Here is a 16,398-nt window from a genome sequence, read left to right as displayed (position 1 = left end):
TTCAGCCACAAGACACTTTCCCTTACTCTCCACAGTAACTGTTACTGTTTCTGTAGCACAGCCACAGCGAAGTTCCCTGTGAATCTTCTAGGTTGCAAGCTCTTCCTGAGACTTGGAAGTTTTCTTTACTTTCTAAGCGTTATGAGTTTCCCTTTTCCGTACAGGATGTTTCAATCTGGAGGAAACAGTTATTCAGACGCGGGGCTTTGGGACTGATGCCTCAGAATGACAGAGAAAAATGTAATAAATACTTGGTCAGGCTCTGTCCTAGGGTTTCTAGTTCTCAGAGAACGTCAGGAAGTATTGCCATCACCCCTCCACCCCCAATTTTAAATAGGGAAGGTTAACTTTCTGAGGCCACAAAGCAAATGCTGGAGCTGTCCTCATGTCTCTTAAGGGCTGACATTAAGCTAGACGCCACACCTTGTATAGTTACTGCTATATCCCCAAAGGTGAGTTACCAAACCTAGTACAATGGGGATGATTAAAAGAGCTGTGACCAGGGCTGGAACTGTACTTGTCTAGTAGGCACAAAGCCCAGGTTCCATTCCCAGGATCAAAACCACAAGGAACAATATAAATTAGCAGTCCATGCTCTTATAGCTCATTTGCATCTCAAGTTTTGATTTAAAAAAATACGATTGAGCATGGTAATGCACACATTTAATCCCAATACTTGGAAAGGCAGAGGCATGTAGATTTCTATGAGTTCAAGTCCAGCCTGTTCTACCTAACAAATAGGCCAGTCAGGATTATATAGTAAGACCGTGTATAAAAGGGAAAAAAATATTATTGTGTATGTATACATATCTGGTCTGTGTGGGCAGGTGGCCACACATAACATGGCATACCTGTAGAGGTCAGAGGGCAAGTCTGTGAGGTCAGTCCTCTCCTATCTGTATATGGCTTCCAGGAACCAAATTCGGGTCATTAGACTTGGGAAGTAAAGTCTTTAACACAGAGCCATCTCGCTGCCCTTCATCTTAATTTCTAATATCATTCTCCTACACAAAGATCTAAGACTTCTTGGAGAAATGGTTTATTCCAGGACTGAGGCAAGAAGTATATAATATGAGCCTGCAGGATCTTGCAATGCTAGAGTAAGAAGTGTCCAGGAACCTGAACACACTGGGGATAATACTCAAGGACCATACAAATAACTAAAAGAAATTCTAATGGCTAAAATCAGACCCCTTTGAACAACAGAATGAAATAGTATTCAGTTATACTAAGAGCAGAGAATGGACTACAGTTGGTCACTGTGAAGAAGTGAAGGCGGAACTTCGTGCAGCTGATTGTCATATCCACGATGGAGATCACAAACACACAGGCGTACTTGACTGCTGGAGCATGGCTCAATTTCTTCAGGACATCTGCCCAGTAACTGCTACCATCCACTTGACTGGTGCCTCCCGCATTGCTTATTTTTTAATTATTATTCTTAAAAATTACACATATGCACATATTTCTGTGTATGCATATATACATGCCAGAAGAAGGTTACTGTGATGGCTATTCTTGGTGGTCAACTTGACTACATCTTGAGTAAACTTCAATCCAGAAATGGAGGGCACACCTGTGAGAGATTTTTTGCTTGGTTTGAAGTAGGTGACTTCACTTCTAGTATTGACCTTTGAGACAGGAAGACACACATCTTTAATTCTGACCTTGAGGTGGGAAGACACTCTTTTAATCTGAGCCATTCCTTCTGCTGGAAGCCTATGTAAGGACCCAGAAGAAAGGTTTTGCTCTTTGTCTGCTTGTTCTTGCCTTGCTAGCAAGTCCGTTCCCTCACTGACATTGGAGCCTTCCTCTTTGGAATTTCAACATCTTCTGAAGATCAGCTAAGACATTCAGCCTCATGGACTGAGCAACTTCTAGATTCTTAACTTTCCATTCATAGACTGCCATTGTTGGATTAGGATTAGCTAGAACACAGCCTGTGAATCTAATAACTCCATATATATATTCATTCTGCCATTCTAGGGAACGCTAATAACTTAGCATGCTGAAGGCTCTAGCAGAACCGATTAGACAATGTTGATGGATATACCTTAACATAGGAGGGTACCGAGGAGATGACCCGGGCAGTAAAATGCCTATAGTGCAAGCATGCGGACCTGAGTTCAGATCCCCAACACCCACAAAAGAAACTGGGTACAGTGGTGCATACCTACAGTCTTGGCACTGAGGACTGGGACCCTCACTGTAGAATCCCTGGGGCTCACTGGCCAGCCAACCTAGCCTACCAGTCAGTTCCAGGTTTAATAAGAGACTGTCTCAAAAAATAAAATGGAAAAAAAAAAAGATGGAGAATGATTGAGGGCTGGAGAGATGGCTCAGTGGTTAAGGGCATTGAGTGCTCTTCCAGAGGTCCTGAGTTCAAATCCCAGCAACCACATGGTGGTTCACAACCATCTGTAATGGGACCCAATGCTCTCTTCTAGTGTGTGAGAAGATAGATTCAGTGTAGTTACATAAAATTAAATAAAAAATAAATAAATCTTTTAAAATATGATAGGTGGAAAACTGATCTTTCAGTCAATATTATCATAATCTTATGACTACTCTAACAGGAAAACACCTTTCAAAATAACTCACCTGCCAGGTGCAGTGAGGAGTGCCTATAATTCCAGCACCCAAGAGGACTGTGAGTCCCCACTAACCTGGCTTGCTCTAGACAGCAAGATGGCTCTAAGCTACAAAGCTCTAGTTTCAAAGGACAAAATACCTGACTTTTTAACAGTGTAAAGGTTATCACAAATGTGGAAGGTGTGATTCTGTCACAGCCAAGAAGTAACTAGACAGGACAATTAATTGGTATGTTGTAATCTTTGTGGGACCCTGGAAGAGAAAACAAATATTAGAGAAAAATATTCTATATAACCAAGAACAAGGCATCAATATTGGCCTATTAATTACAATAAATTTTTACTTTTTGTATGTGTATGTGTGTGCTGTGGTATATATATATGTGTTCACGTGGGCATGTAAACACTTATCTGGGTGTATGCATGCATGCAGAGGACAGAGTAGATGGCGGTCACTCTCCTGGTAATTTTGTAAAACATTTCTTTGTGTGTATTGTGTACAAGCTTGAAGACCAGACAACAACTTGCAGAGGCCAGCTCTCTCCTTTCACCACACAAGTTCCAAGAATCAAACAGGTCATTAGGCTTAGAAGCAAGCACCTTTACCTGCTAAGTGGTCTCACTGGCTCTAAGTCCTAGCTCTGAGCTTAGGGCTCATCGACTCAGCCATGCTAGCTAAGCAGTAAGCTCTAGGGATCTGTCTATCTTCATCCCATCAGTGCTGAGCTTTTATGACGATGCCAGGGCATTATGTCAATGTAGGGCAGTGCTAGATCTTCAAGCCCGTGTACCTGGCATTTTATTGAGCCATCCCCCTGCCCCTTCTCAGTGCTTAGGACTGAATCTCAGGCCTTACACATACCGGGCAGCCCACTACCTTTGATGTCTCATGCCCATGTAAAAAAATTATTACTATTGCTATCCTGGACTTGATATGTAGCCCAGGTTAGTCTTAAACTTGTGGTTTAATGATAAGATTACAGATGGATAAACTATTACTCTAAGCTTCAAGCAGGGAATACAAATCTATACTACTAGGTCTGGTAACAATTATATTAGTGAAAAGGATATGGTGGTGAATACCTTTAATCCCAGCACTTGGGAAACAGAGGCAGGCGTATCTTGCTCAAGGCAGTTTGAGGCTAATGAGTTCCAGACCAGCCACGGATAAAGAGTAAGACCATCTCAAATTAAACAAAAAAACCAAAGCAAATATATTAATAAAAAAATCATCTTTGTGATATTTCTGAAAATCTTCTCCCCCCCCCCCCCCCCCCGGAGCTGGGGACCGAACCCAGGGCCTTGCACTTCCTAGGCAAGCACTCTACCACTGAGCTAAATCCCCAACCCCTATTTCTGAAAATCTTAAGTCTGTGGCCAATGAGATGGTTTAGAGGTTAAATGTACTGAATGAGACAATCTGAGTTTGCCCTACATGGTGAAAAAGATGTACCAACTCCCCCAAGTTCAACACAATACACACACACACACACACACACACACACACACACACACACACACACAATTTTTAAAATCAGACTGTTATTAACAATCGAATATAAATAAAGGAAAACCAAGCATGGTGGTACACACTTGTAATCCCAGCTTTGGGGTGGTAGAGGCAGGAGTATGAGTCCAAGGTCATCCTTAGCTACATATGAAGTCTGGTGCCGGCTTGGGCTACAGGACACCATTTTAAAAAGGGTGGGGTGGGGGAAAACCTGACTGTTTACTAATAGCACTGACTGTTCTTCCTGAGAACCTAAGTATAATTCCTAACACCTACACAGTGGCTCACAGCTCTCCCTAGCAGGGACTCCATACCTTTTTACAGCCTCCATTAGTGCTGCACAAGCACATAATGCAGATTTACATAAAAGAACAAGCTGAAGAAGAAAAGTACCTACTGTACACCGAGGAGAGAAGGGCACCAGTGCGTATATGGAGTTAAGGCCTGGGTTTAAGGAGACAAACATTAAATGGAATAAAAGGAGTCGTAAGTAGCTTCTGGGAAAGAGCCATCCTGCCAAGCTTCCAACATATGAAAAGGGTGGAAAGAAAAGTTTGGCAGTGAAGGAAACCATTGAAAATATAAAGCTGATGCAGATGTAACTGAACAAGGAGCCTTCCGCCAGCCCAAGTGAACAGCTCAACTGGGAAGCTTCAGCCACAGGGTTCTGGCTCTGAGTCGAGGGTATAAGAAGGGTATGGAAAGGGTTACAGAATCTCCCTCCACAACTAAGGAAATCTGCAGAAGCCAGGCTGGAGGCTCAGAGAGGCCATTCTGCAAAACTATGAAGGTTAAGGCTGGACTGCCTTGGACAGCCCAAGATGTTGGAGATGCCAGAATTGTAGGACTGCCAAGGAAAGCTGCTGACAGGGAGCAGAGCCAACACAAGCAAAGTGTGTGCAGTCAGCAAACTGAAGAGTCGGAGACCTGAAGAACATTTTGACATCAGAATGGAGATGCAGAAGTTAAAGTCTGCACTAACTGGGTTTCGGTCTTGCTTTGGTCCAGTCTTTGCTCACTACGCTCCCTTCCCTCCCCTCTGGAACCCCTGCAGTTGCATGTGATCTGTTTTTGGTTTGTTTTGTGCTGCTTTCTTTCCATTTTGATTTTACAGGGATTACAGTTAAGAGTCTCAGAGAGACTTTGAACTTTGGATTTTTTTTTTCACAGTTCATTTTTTTTTTTTTTTTTCGGAGCTGGGGACCGAACCCAGGGCCTTGCGCTTGCTAGGCAAGCGCTCTACTGCTGTGCTAATCCCCAACCCTGAACTTTGGATTTTTAAACAGTGTTGAGACTGTTATAGAAAGTGAGAACTTTTGAAGATGAACTAAATACATTTTGCATTATGGTCTGGCTACAAGTCTATGGAGGTCTATAGCTGGTCTTTGCTACTTTGTGGTCTTTGCTTTTTTTCTTTTTTTCCCACTCTTTATCCCCCTAACACTAGATAGGAGAAAGAAAGGTGGGGGGTGGGGGGTCCTCTCTGAATCTAATTTCTTTCCAAACCCTTCTTCCCAGTTTCCAGCACAGCCCCTTCAAATGTTTCTCCCAGTCATCAAATGTTCTTCACAACTGTTCCTCCCTCAGTCCCCAACATTCTGCTTAGACAGTCCCTTCTCCCACTTTTCTCAAAATTAACAGCTCCAAATTACAACTGTTCTCTAGTCTATTAGCTATGAGCCTGCTCATCGCAGGGTGTCCTGGCTTAACTGTCTCCTAACTATCTTCTGCATCAACTGCCTTCTCCTCTCAGGCTGCTAGCCCCCAATCCCTCTTAGCCTCAGCTGACTTTTTAATATCCTATCCTGTTTCCAGAAATTCAAGAGGTAACCAACACTAAAGGTTGTGGGGTCAAGCAGTTCTAACAGCTAAGACTTAAAGGACCAGTTGACTAGCAATTGGTGTTCCTTTAGCCAGGGCTACAAGATAAATCACACTACATGGTCAAGGAATGAAATGCCGCAGTTTGAATGAAATGGCCCCATAGGCACTATTAGGAAGTATGGCCTTGTTGGGAGTAGGTGTGGCTTTGTTGGAGGAAGTGTGTCACTGGGGAGGGCTTTGAGGTCTCAAATGCTGGAGCCAGTCCCAGTGTCTCACTTTCTGCTCCCTGCAGATCTAGATATAGGACTAACTCTCAGCTATCTCTTTAGCACCATGTCCGCCTGCATGCCACCATGCTTCCCCCCAAGATGATAATGGACTAAACCTCTGAATTATAAGCCAGCTCCAGTTAAATGTTTTCCTTTTTAAGAAAAAGTGGATGTCTTCACAGCAATAGAAACCCTAAGACAAAGGGGCTCCCCAGCCAGACTCGTCAAATTGGCAAGTTTTAGGCCAAGGAACAGACTCTGTCTCAGAAAACCAAGACAGACGGCACATAGAAAATGAAAGGAATCTCTGGCCTCTACAAGCATGTGACCACTATGTGCTTGAATGAACATGCGCACACCTATCCACACAAGCACACCTACATATACACATAAATATAATTAAAAAATTCAGACCTTCAGTGAACTAGCTCCTGTTAAGTGCCCAACATCAAGTTTCAATTAGGAAGTGGGACACATGCATCTTTGCATGCAAGTATACTGTATGCCCGCATGTATGTACACATGCAGAGATCAGAGGGAGGCAATGGATTGTGTATTCTTGGCCTGGCTAGAGAAGCTGCTGTGGCTCTGGAGCCAGCTCCACTTCAGAGTTGTTGTTAATGGTCCCTTGGACTGTCTGGATTTAGATGGAGGTCAGTACAATAGCTCTGCCTAAAAACAAATTTGGGAAGAAGACAGAGTCTCTGTCTTTAGTGAGGGAAGGCCTAGTCTTTCGGTCTAGTGCCAGGGGTTACTCACCGTCTTAGTTGGGACCAGAGTTTCGATGTAGGTCTGTGTGGTTGCCAGCTGGGGTATGTGTCAGTTGGGTATGCCCCACTTTGTAGGTGCCAGATGTGGTCCCACGCCGCTGAACACAACTTGGGCAGGAGAAACAGGAGATGCTAGACTACATTTTACCATATGCCACCATCGGGTGATGGGTTTGTGGGTAGCACCACTCAGGGGGTGGGAGAATGCAGCCCAGGCTAGGGGCCAAAGTTGGGGTTCCCTGACTCCCAGACATCCAGACGCTGCTGGAAATTGCAAGGACGAGTTGGGGGCCCAATGGCTGAAGATAAGCCTGGGGATAGGGACGGGGACGACGACAGAGACAATGACTGACTAGCAAGGAGGGGCCTTTTGCAGGAGACTTAGACTTGGAAGCTCTGTAGACAAAGGCTCCCTCCACGATGCTCATGGCAGTTCTTAATGAGAGAGGCAGTCCATGATTACTCAGACCTTTACTCACTGTTCCATCTTGGAAAATGGGTGCATACCACTTCCTCAGGGCGGACCAGAGGTCAATGCCCTTCGTAGGACGGACTGTCTGGGAAAGAAAGTTTGCTTAAATCCCCAGGGCCCATCAGCTCATTCGAACTCTGTTTTGTGCTACCTGGCCCTCACATGCCTATGTGGGGAGTGTGGTCACGTGTTCCAGGCCAGGAGTCTGTAGGGAGCAGGGAAACACCTAGTATCCTCAGATGGGTGTTGGGGTCCCTGAACCCACTCAGCCTTTCCTGGCACGATCCGCTGCCCCACATGAGTATCCTGTTCCCCGTCACTGCCTGCCTATTTCTTTGAGACATAGTCTACCTGAGCTGGATTGGTAGCCAGCAAGTCCCATCAATCTTCCCATCTCTGCTTCCCACACACACACAGGCCACACTAGGTTTCTTTTTTTTTTTTAAAGATTTATTTATTTATTATATATAAGTACACACTGTAGCTGTCTTCAGATACACCAGAAGAGGGCATCAGATCTCTTTACAGATGGTTGTGAGCCACCATGTGGTTGCTGGGAATTGAACTCATAACCTCTGGAAGAGCAGTCAGGTGCTCTTAACCGCTGAGCCATCTCCCCAGCCCCACACTAGGTTTCCTATGTGTGCACCCAGGCTCTGGACTCAGGTCCTCGTGCTTGCATAGCAAACCTCCTACCCATTAAGCTATCTCCCAGACCCATAATTTCTGCACACTCTGCAAGGCAATACTGAAAATCAAAGAAAGTGACTATTGCCAGCTCCTCTTCATGTCCCATCTTCCCCACTCCCTGGTGCCTATGAACTACAATCCTTTCCTTCCACATTCCCCTCCCCACCTTCCTTCCCTTCTTACCCCTTTAAAAACATTTCAGATGGAGCCCACTTGATTTTTCTGCCTCCTCTTAGAATAGCTCATCGTCTAATGGTAACATAGAACTGCTGAATCCTTGAACTGCAACTGGTCCAATTTGATATGTAAAATGTACACTAGATTTCAAAAACAAATGGAAGAAAAACACAGAATATAAAAGATCTCATAGTTTTGGTTTTTTTTTTCTTTTTTTAGATAGGGTTTCTCTATATAGCCTTGGCTGTCCTAGAACTTGCTCTGTAGACCATGCTGGCCTCAAATCTGCCTCATAAAGGTGTGCATCACCACCTCCTGGCAAAAGATCTCATAACTTTAAACTCTGATCATATGTTGAAATATGGTTAAATAAAACTATTAAAAATATCTGGGGTTTACAATAAAAAAATAGTATGTGTGCCAATGTGTGGATATGAAAGCAAGAGGCACATCTTCTCCTAAAGAGGCTCAACAAGGCCGGACAATTTGCAGAGCCCGTTCTCTCTACCACGTGGGTCCTGGAGAGTGAAGTCCAGCGGCAGTGCCTCATCCTGCTGAGCCATCTTGCAGACCCGTTATTTTTTACCTTCAACTAATAACTTACTTTTTAAAAAATAGGGTCACATGTAGTTGAGGCTGGTCTTCAATTTGCTACAGAGTCAAGAATGAACATTTTAAGGGAAGATTGTATTTTTATTTCTAAATTACGTATGTATATGTATGTCTGCATATGGATTTGTATATGTGAGTGCAGTGCCCCAGAGGACAGAAGAGGGCGTTATATCCCTAGTGATGGAGTTAAAGGTAGTTGTGAGTCAATAGATGGGTTGATGGGAATTCAATTCAATCATGGTCCTCTGCAAAGTTGTGACTATTCATAACTGCTGTGCCACCTTTTCATCCTGCTCATGAACTTCTGACCCTTCTACTTATCTCCTGAGTTCATACATAATTTTCAAAATTTAAGTTGCCATATAGCAACAACTTTGTGGCTTCCTTAAAAGTTTTACTGTACAAAGCTGATCAAGAATGTTACAGGGGTCGGTCCCCAGCTCCGGGAAAAAAAAAAAAAAAAAGAACCAAAAAAAAAAATGTTACAGGGGGCAGAATATGCTCCCATAATCGCTGCCTTGTCTAGCCTTAATGAGAGAGGATGTGCCTATCCCTGCAGAGACTCCATGTGCCAGGGTGAGGGGGTTATGGGGATGGGGGACTCCACCTCCTTAGAGAAGGATTTGGGAAGGGGGAACTCTGTGAGAGGGGGACCAAGAGTTGGGGCAGCAATCAGGATGTTAAGCGAATAAATTAATTTAAAAAAAGAACATTGGTTGGGGATTTAGCTCAGTGGTAGAGCGCTTGCCTAGGAAGCGCAAGGCCCTGGGTTCGGTCCCCAGCTCCAGAAAAAAAAAAAAAAAAAAAAGAACACCACCCCCAGGTTCCTTATGTTGGAAAACTTGACTCCTGCAATGAATCCTTTGATTTTCACATATATGCTCACACAAACACATACATATTATAATATATACATATTATATACACATAAACACCATCCTTTAAAAACACAAACATACATACAAATAATACAGACATAATACAAAATATTAAAACATAACATTTTTTCGAATCCCATGAAACTGTCTTTAAAAGGTTACCTATAGCCAGCTGCTGTGTTGCAGGCCTGTAACTCTAGAACCTGGGAGATGGAAGCATAAGGATCGTTTCACTGACACACAACCTGGATTATATGAGACACTGTCTCAAAACATACACATCACCTTTAAAGCCAGCACCCAGGAAGCAGAGGCAGGCGGATCAATGATCAACCTGGTTTAGAAGTTCCAAGCCAGGACTACTCAGGAAGATCCTGACTAAAAGAAAACAAACATGCTAAAAAAAAAAAAAAAAAAAAAATCGGAAAGAGGCAGAGACGACTTTTTAAATCAAACAGGCTGGCATATACGTGTCTGATAGCACTAGCCCAGAACAACAGCTCCCAAAAAGAGACAGGCTGCTCACTGCCCGACTGGTTGGCACACTCTACTACTATGTTTGTGGGCATTTAAAATTTCGAAGGAGATGGGTCTTGGAAAGATGGCCCAGAAATTAAGAGCATCGGCTGCTCTTCCAGAGGACATGGGTTCAGTTCTCCGCACCCAAATGCAGTTAACAGCAGTCTATTAATACTAGTCGGGAAGGGTCCGACATTCTCTTTGATTTCCATATGCACTACACGCACGTGGTGCACAGACACGCAGGTTGAACCCATGCATACACATTAAGAAAAATCTTAAAACCAAGAAATTTTAACGTTAGATTCCCAGAAGCTGCCCATGCTGCCCACATCCTTTACCCCGCTCCACCAGTTAAGGAAACTGAGGCCAGGAGAAGTGACGTCAGCCAGTGTTCAACCGCAGGCAGACCGGAAATGTCCGGGCCGGGATTCGAATCGAGGATCCTGTCCTCCTAGCCTGGGCTCCCGATGACCACCTTGCTTACTTCGGAAGTGAGCGGCAGCACATCACGCATTGTGAGGACCACACGAAGTGCGTTCTATAAAAAGCGCCACTCTTTGGCCTTGATGTCCAGTTGGCGTCCACTGCGGGCCAGGCTCCAACTCGCCCCCTCCGCGGCCACCGATAGCTACTCTGCCACTCCACTGGGCGCCCTGGTCCCACCGCGGACGACGCCGACAGGAAGTCCCACCTCCGCCGCGCGCTCCCGAGTACCGCGACAGCCATGCCAACCAATGAGGATCGGTTCTTCAAAAACATTAACCAATAGTAGAGCGCGCTGGGGAGGGGGCGTGTCTGGGCCGCGGGGCCGGGGAGCGGGTCGTGCGCGCTGAGGAGGAGCCGCAGCCGTCGCCGTCGCCGTCGCCGTCGCCGCTACCGCTCTGCCGCCGCCACCACCGCTACCGAGGCCGTGCGGAGCCGTTATCACCGCGCCGCCCGCCCCGGAGCAGAGTCCCGGGCCTTCCCGCCCGTGTTCAGGTGAGGCCAGAGGCTTCGGCGACTTCCGAAAGAGTAGGCCGCGCCAGGGCCTGAGCTCGCCTAGCCCCGCGGGCGTCCGCCGGGCCTGCACCGGCCGAAGGCCCCAGGCCGCGGTAGGCCTGGTTATGGAGACGCGCGTGTGGGCCGCGGCTAGGCGAGTGAGAACCGACTCTGTTTGATTCAGATTGGCGACAAGCCTACCCCCGGGCAGATTCCTCTCTGGGCTCCCGCGAGAGAGGCGGGAGAAGGACACGGCGTGGGCACGCGCTTTGGGGGGCCGGGCTCCGAGGCTTGGGGGCCCCAGATAGTTGATCTCGGAGGCCCGGTGATCCGGGGGTGGAAGAGTGGAGCGAGGGCCTTGGGCGCCAGAGGTCACGGCCCACAGACTTGCTCCTTCGAGAAATCCTATAGATTTCTTTTGTGGACTATTTTCAGGATACACCGTGATGGGTCGTGAGGTCCTTTTAGAAGTGTGCAAACCTTTCTTCTGTATGTGTGGAAGTCCTAGAAGAGAAAGGAAATTTTTTCCTTGATCGCCATCTCTAACAAAGCTGTTCATTTGTAAAATAATGTGTAAATATTGAAAAGACCAATTGCATGCTGTTGAACAATGGGGAGTGACGACGGGTCTTCCTTTTCTCGTCTTCTGCTGCTAAAGCATGTCAGAATGGGTTTTGACACCTACTATGTGCAGGGCAGGTGGAGAACTTTTTTGCACTAGACAGAGCTTCCATTGTCGGAAGTGTTCGTGTGGGACACCGCTGGCCAGAGCTCTAGAAGGGGCAAGATCGGATGTTAGAGAAAGCTTTCTTAACCCCCTTGTTATAGGCAGTTAGAGTCAGATAATGGTTGGTTGTGGGGGTCTGGCTGCTCTATGCATTGTAGAAAGTTGGATAGCATGCCTGGCTTCTCTGCCCACTGAATGTTAGCATCTTTGCCTCCTACTTTTTTCAGTTGTGAGTACCAAAACCACATTGAGGCATTGGTTGTTAGGGCCTTTCTCTCATTCTACCCACCACCAAAACACGTACACATACACAGAGGTGAGAAATTCTTAAGCAATCTTCCTGAAAAGTTCTTCCGGCCCTATTTCTGATAATCTGGGTGAAGCTCCTAAGATCTCGAGTAAGCTGTATTCAATTGCCTGTAAAGTAGCAGGGTAAAAGTATTGTGCACGCCACACATGGAGTACTTGCAGTTACAAATAATCACCACAATCTTTCAACAAACTACCATGTGTTAATACTTCGTGGGCCTGTCTCCAGTCCCTAAGGTATGTGTTATGATATCCATTTTAGAGAAAAAAGTGAAATTTAGGATAATCTCGTACACTGAGGCCAGTGCAGGGTTTGAAAGCATTAAGATACCTCCAACATACTGCCTTTTAACTGGTGAGTGCAAAACTGTTGAGATCTGGTTTTGACAATGCTGTGAGGCTGGAGAGGTAGCTCCATGGACAGAAGCACTTGTTGCTCTTGTAGAGGACCTGCGTTCAGTTCCTAGCTCACAACATCATGGCTCACAACCATCCAAAACTCCCGTTCCAGAGGATCCCATACATATATGCAAACAAAACACACAAATCTAATGCTGTGACTTCTCTGTGAAGAAGCTGAGAGAAATAGAAAATGTTTCTGGTTGAAACACTGGTTTGAGGGAAACAACTTCAATTTGACTGTGTTCAAGAATGGTGGAAAGGGAGAGACTGAAGAACATACTCCTGTGCTTAGTTGCTTCTCACACTTATTTCTCTGTCTTTGCACAACAGCAGGAGTTGACTTTTGAAGATGCAGATCTATGAGTCTCCTGATTAAAAGAAGTCTTGGGGCATGAAAAAAAAATGTGCTGGGCTGTTCAAATGGTTCTGAAGTTTAAAACCAGAACCCCTTAGCTTGTGATGTCCCTATACCTTTCTCTGACCCTTAGCTTGGGATACCACCACACCCTTCTCTGACTCTTAGCTTGGGATACCCCCACCCCCTTCTCTGACCCTTTCTACTCTTTCCCTGGAAAACTTTGTGGCCCAGCTCAGCACAGGCACCATTTGAAGCTGCCTCCAAATGCCAAGGCTTTTTCTCCAGAGTGAACTGTTCCCTGGTTTGTGTTCCCATCACATTCAGTGTATTCAAGCTAGTTAAATGGTGAATGGTGAGTGAGATGCAGTGCGGTCCTTTGGCCCCTAGGTGGTACTAGTTCTACAGAGAAAGACCTAAGGAAATTGGCCAACAAGAGGGAAGTAAGCCTTATGTCCCCCTCCCCCAAGTTGTGTTCTAGCCCAGAGGGTAGGCTCTGGAGAGGCCGTGGTGTATATGACCTATGTTTAGATGATTTCAACCTGGCTGGTGAGCAATAGTAGTGCACCAGGTGATGTGGAAGCACAGGAAAAGGAACTGTTATTCAAGCCCAGGAGACCTCAAAATGTTCCCTGGAGTTGTTAAGGCAGGAGGGCCTAGAGGAAGTAGCCAGGTAAAAGACTAGTGGGAAAGGCTCTTCAAGAACTTGATGAGTGGAGTAGGTAGGCCTTCCATTAGTTCAAGAAACCATATGGGGTATGGAACTTTGGGGAAAGTAGAAGGAAGTGGGTAGCAGGTCTGTTGGGAAGAGACCTCAGATATTATGAAGGCCCATTCCAGACTTGCATTAGTTGACAGAGGGAATCACATTTGCAAAGGATGCACTGATTGGCAGGCAGAAAACCAGTTAGGTGATTGCTCTCCTTAAGTTGGAGAAATTGCTAATACAATACAGAGCACCTGCTATAGAAACAAGGGAACACTGAAACACAGTTAAGGAATTTGGGCATGAGGAAGAGCAACGATGGCCAGCCCTACCTAATGTTTGAGTGCTGCAAAGATGAGTGGCCATAGAGAACTTGAGAAGAAAGACAAAGCAGTTTAGTGTATGCCTGAAGACAAGAGCACATGGCTGAAACAGAATGGAGGAAATAGGATGGTAATAGAATATCCATGTCCAGTGCCACAGTGGATACTCACTGCTGTGCTCTATAATCTATACCTACCTTTCTATTCTCAAGAAAGATTGCCAAGTTCTCCATTCTCTCTCTTATCACTAGGAAGAAGTGACCTCATCAGGATTGAGGATGTAGCTTGGTTGGTAGAGTGTTTGCCTCTTATACATGAAGTCTTAGTTTTAATACCCAGCACCCTATAAACCAGGAATAGTTTCTCGTGCCTGTAATCCCAGTGCTCAAGAGTTAGGGGCAGATATTGCCATCTATGAGATTTAAGACTAGTCTGGGCTGCATTGAAGCCCTGTCTCAAGAAAGTCAAATTAAAAAGGAAGGTTTTATTTCATACAAAGTATATTGAATGGAATGATTATTGGTTACTGAGGATTTGTTTTCAAGCAGATTCCAATCAAAGAGGAATGGAGAGGGCTGTCTAGGATCAGCAGATGAGCAGAATATGAGAAAAGAAAGGCATCAAGAGGGTGCCAGGCCTGAGTATACCGGTTAAGCCAAACCAAGAGGTCTGGGAGGGTAAATGTGGAGATAAAACTAGGAAAAGGTTAAATTGATCTGCTGAGGTTGGAATTGCTCCTGATTTGTGTTCCCAGTGCCTGGCTGGCACATGGTTGGCATTATTCCACCTGAGCCCAGAGAAGAAAATGTGGAGTTCAAAAGTGACTGGATGCAATTACCCTTCAAAGAAACCTTTATGCCAGAGGAAGAATTGACAGGAGAGAATAGTGCACAGCAACCAGTCAAGGTTGATGTCACCATGAACAGAGAAACCTGGAGACGTTGGAAGAGGAGTCATTTGGAGGAACAGGTTAAGTTGGGTTTACAGACACAGTTAGGAGTTGGGCTAGGTAAGAGGGAACAGGGATCTGAGAAAGACAGTCAAGAGGAAGGAGAGGCAGAACTTGTATTAGAACTGGATTAGAGAATAACAATTGAAATGTAAATAAATACTCAGGTTAATAAAGATAAAAAAAAGAACTGGATTAGATAGAGGAAATAGAGATTACTTGGAGGACAAGTATGTAGTGCCACTGTAGAAAGTAATTCAAGGTGATGGAAAGGTTTGGAGAAGGGTATGGTCAGGAGACAGCTTAGGGAGTCATACACCTTGGTTTTAGGAGTAAGAGTATCCACATTTATCGTGTGTTTTGTTGCAGTCGGTAGCATCCACAGTGAGAACATGAAATGATTTATCCTCACCATTTTTCAGATAATTAATTGCCTGACAGAATTCGCTTTGGAAGTGGGGTAGAGCCGGTGGGTTTTCATGCCTTATTGTGTTGCTGTGCTCTCTCTGCGAGAGCTTCACCAGCTCTAAGTTTCTGGGGCATTCAGCAAGACTCTAGAGCTAGCCAAGTTCCTAGGCCTGTAGAGCACTTGGACTGGTCAGGCTACTCTCTGCACTTGACCTACTGTGAACTTACTTAGCTGGAGCTACCCCAGCCAAGTGGCTTTCCTTTTCTTGACTGGACAGAGGCTGGTAAGGATCTGTATGTGCCTCATCTGTCTGAGTCCTTGATGGGTGGTGGTGGTCATAATTGGTTCAAGTGGCACCTTCAGGTTTTGGGGTTTTTTGTTTTTTGGTTTTTTTTTTGTTTTGTTTTGTTTTGTTTTCTGCCAACAGAGCATTTCCTCGGTGATTTGCCTCCCACCCTACCACCCATCTCAAAGACTCTAGGCATACAATATCCTTGGTGAAATCTGAGAGCCTATAACTTCCTTTCCTACTGTGTAACACAGGGTTCCCTGAACCCAATTTTGGGGCCCATTAGATAACAGTGGTCTATCCTTACCTGGCAGGGGATTTACCATGATGAAAAGGTCATTTTCCTAGCATGACGCTCATTCCCTGAACTTGGGATGTGTTAACCTCAATTGCTAGAAACATGACTACATAATTAGTGGTAGTTGGGACCTTGGCCAGGTAGGTAGGTAGGTAGGTAGGTAGGTAGGTAGGTATGTATGTATGTATAGCCTTGGCCCTTAGTCCTTGCTGTGTTTATGTTACTTACTTTGGTGTGGAGCACATGTGAAGTTCAGAGCACGACTTTGTGGAGTTGGTTCTTTTTACTTTTACATGTGTTTCTGGGGATCAAACTCAGATTATCAGTCTTGTTCAATA

At 45.2% G+C, this 16,398-nt stretch overlaps 2 protein-coding genes across 10 annotated transcripts in view; one reads left to right on the top strand and one right to left on the bottom strand.

Annotated features, from left to right (window-relative positions):
- Positions 1–1,033: 1,033 nt before the first annotated feature.
- Positions 1,034–15,237, bottom strand: LOC102552452 (uncharacterized). Of its 8 annotated transcripts, none has more exons than XR_015634535.1 (7): positions 10,654–10,996; positions 8,310–8,443; positions 7,444–7,521; positions 6,954–7,072; positions 3,675–3,775; positions 2,732–2,844; positions 1,034–1,631 (listed from the first exon to the last, which is right to left on the bottom strand). XR_015634535.1 is itself a non-coding variant. In XM_087579635.1 (4 exons), the coding sequence occupies exon 1, from the start codon at positions 11,850–11,852 to the stop codon at positions 10,944–10,946; it is 909 nt and encodes a 302-aa protein (XP_087435761.1). In that variant the 5' UTR covers positions 11,853–15,237; the 3' UTR covers positions 1,034–2,844; positions 6,954–7,521; positions 8,310–8,443; positions 10,800–10,943. The 8 variants fall into 8 exon arrangements, 3 of the variants coding, with proteins under 3 accessions (XP_087435761.1, XP_087435762.1, XP_087435763.1); XR_015634536.1 differs by having other exon boundaries at positions 3,675–3,733; XR_015634537.1 differs by having other exon boundaries at positions 10,800–10,996.
- Positions 11,133–16,398, top strand: part of Elavl1 (ELAV like RNA binding protein 1) — a 40,943-nt gene continuing 35,677 nt past the window's right edge. Inside the window, exon 1 of one of the 2 annotated variants that reach the window (XM_087579010.1) lies at positions 11,133–11,293. The gene's annotated coding sequence lies outside the window, so the exon portion shown is untranslated. 2 annotated transcript variants of the gene reach the window in all.

Source organism: Rattus norvegicus, chromosome 12 (assembly GCF_021556685.1).
Source record: "Rattus norvegicus strain SHRSP/BbbUtx chromosome 12, alternate assembly SHRSP_T2T, whole genome shotgun sequence".
Taxonomy (NCBI): domain Eukaryota; kingdom Metazoa; phylum Chordata; class Mammalia; order Rodentia; family Muridae; genus Rattus; species Rattus norvegicus.
The sequence above is the reverse complement of the archived record's forward strand: the minus strand, read 5'-3'. Positions and strand labels throughout refer to the sequence as shown.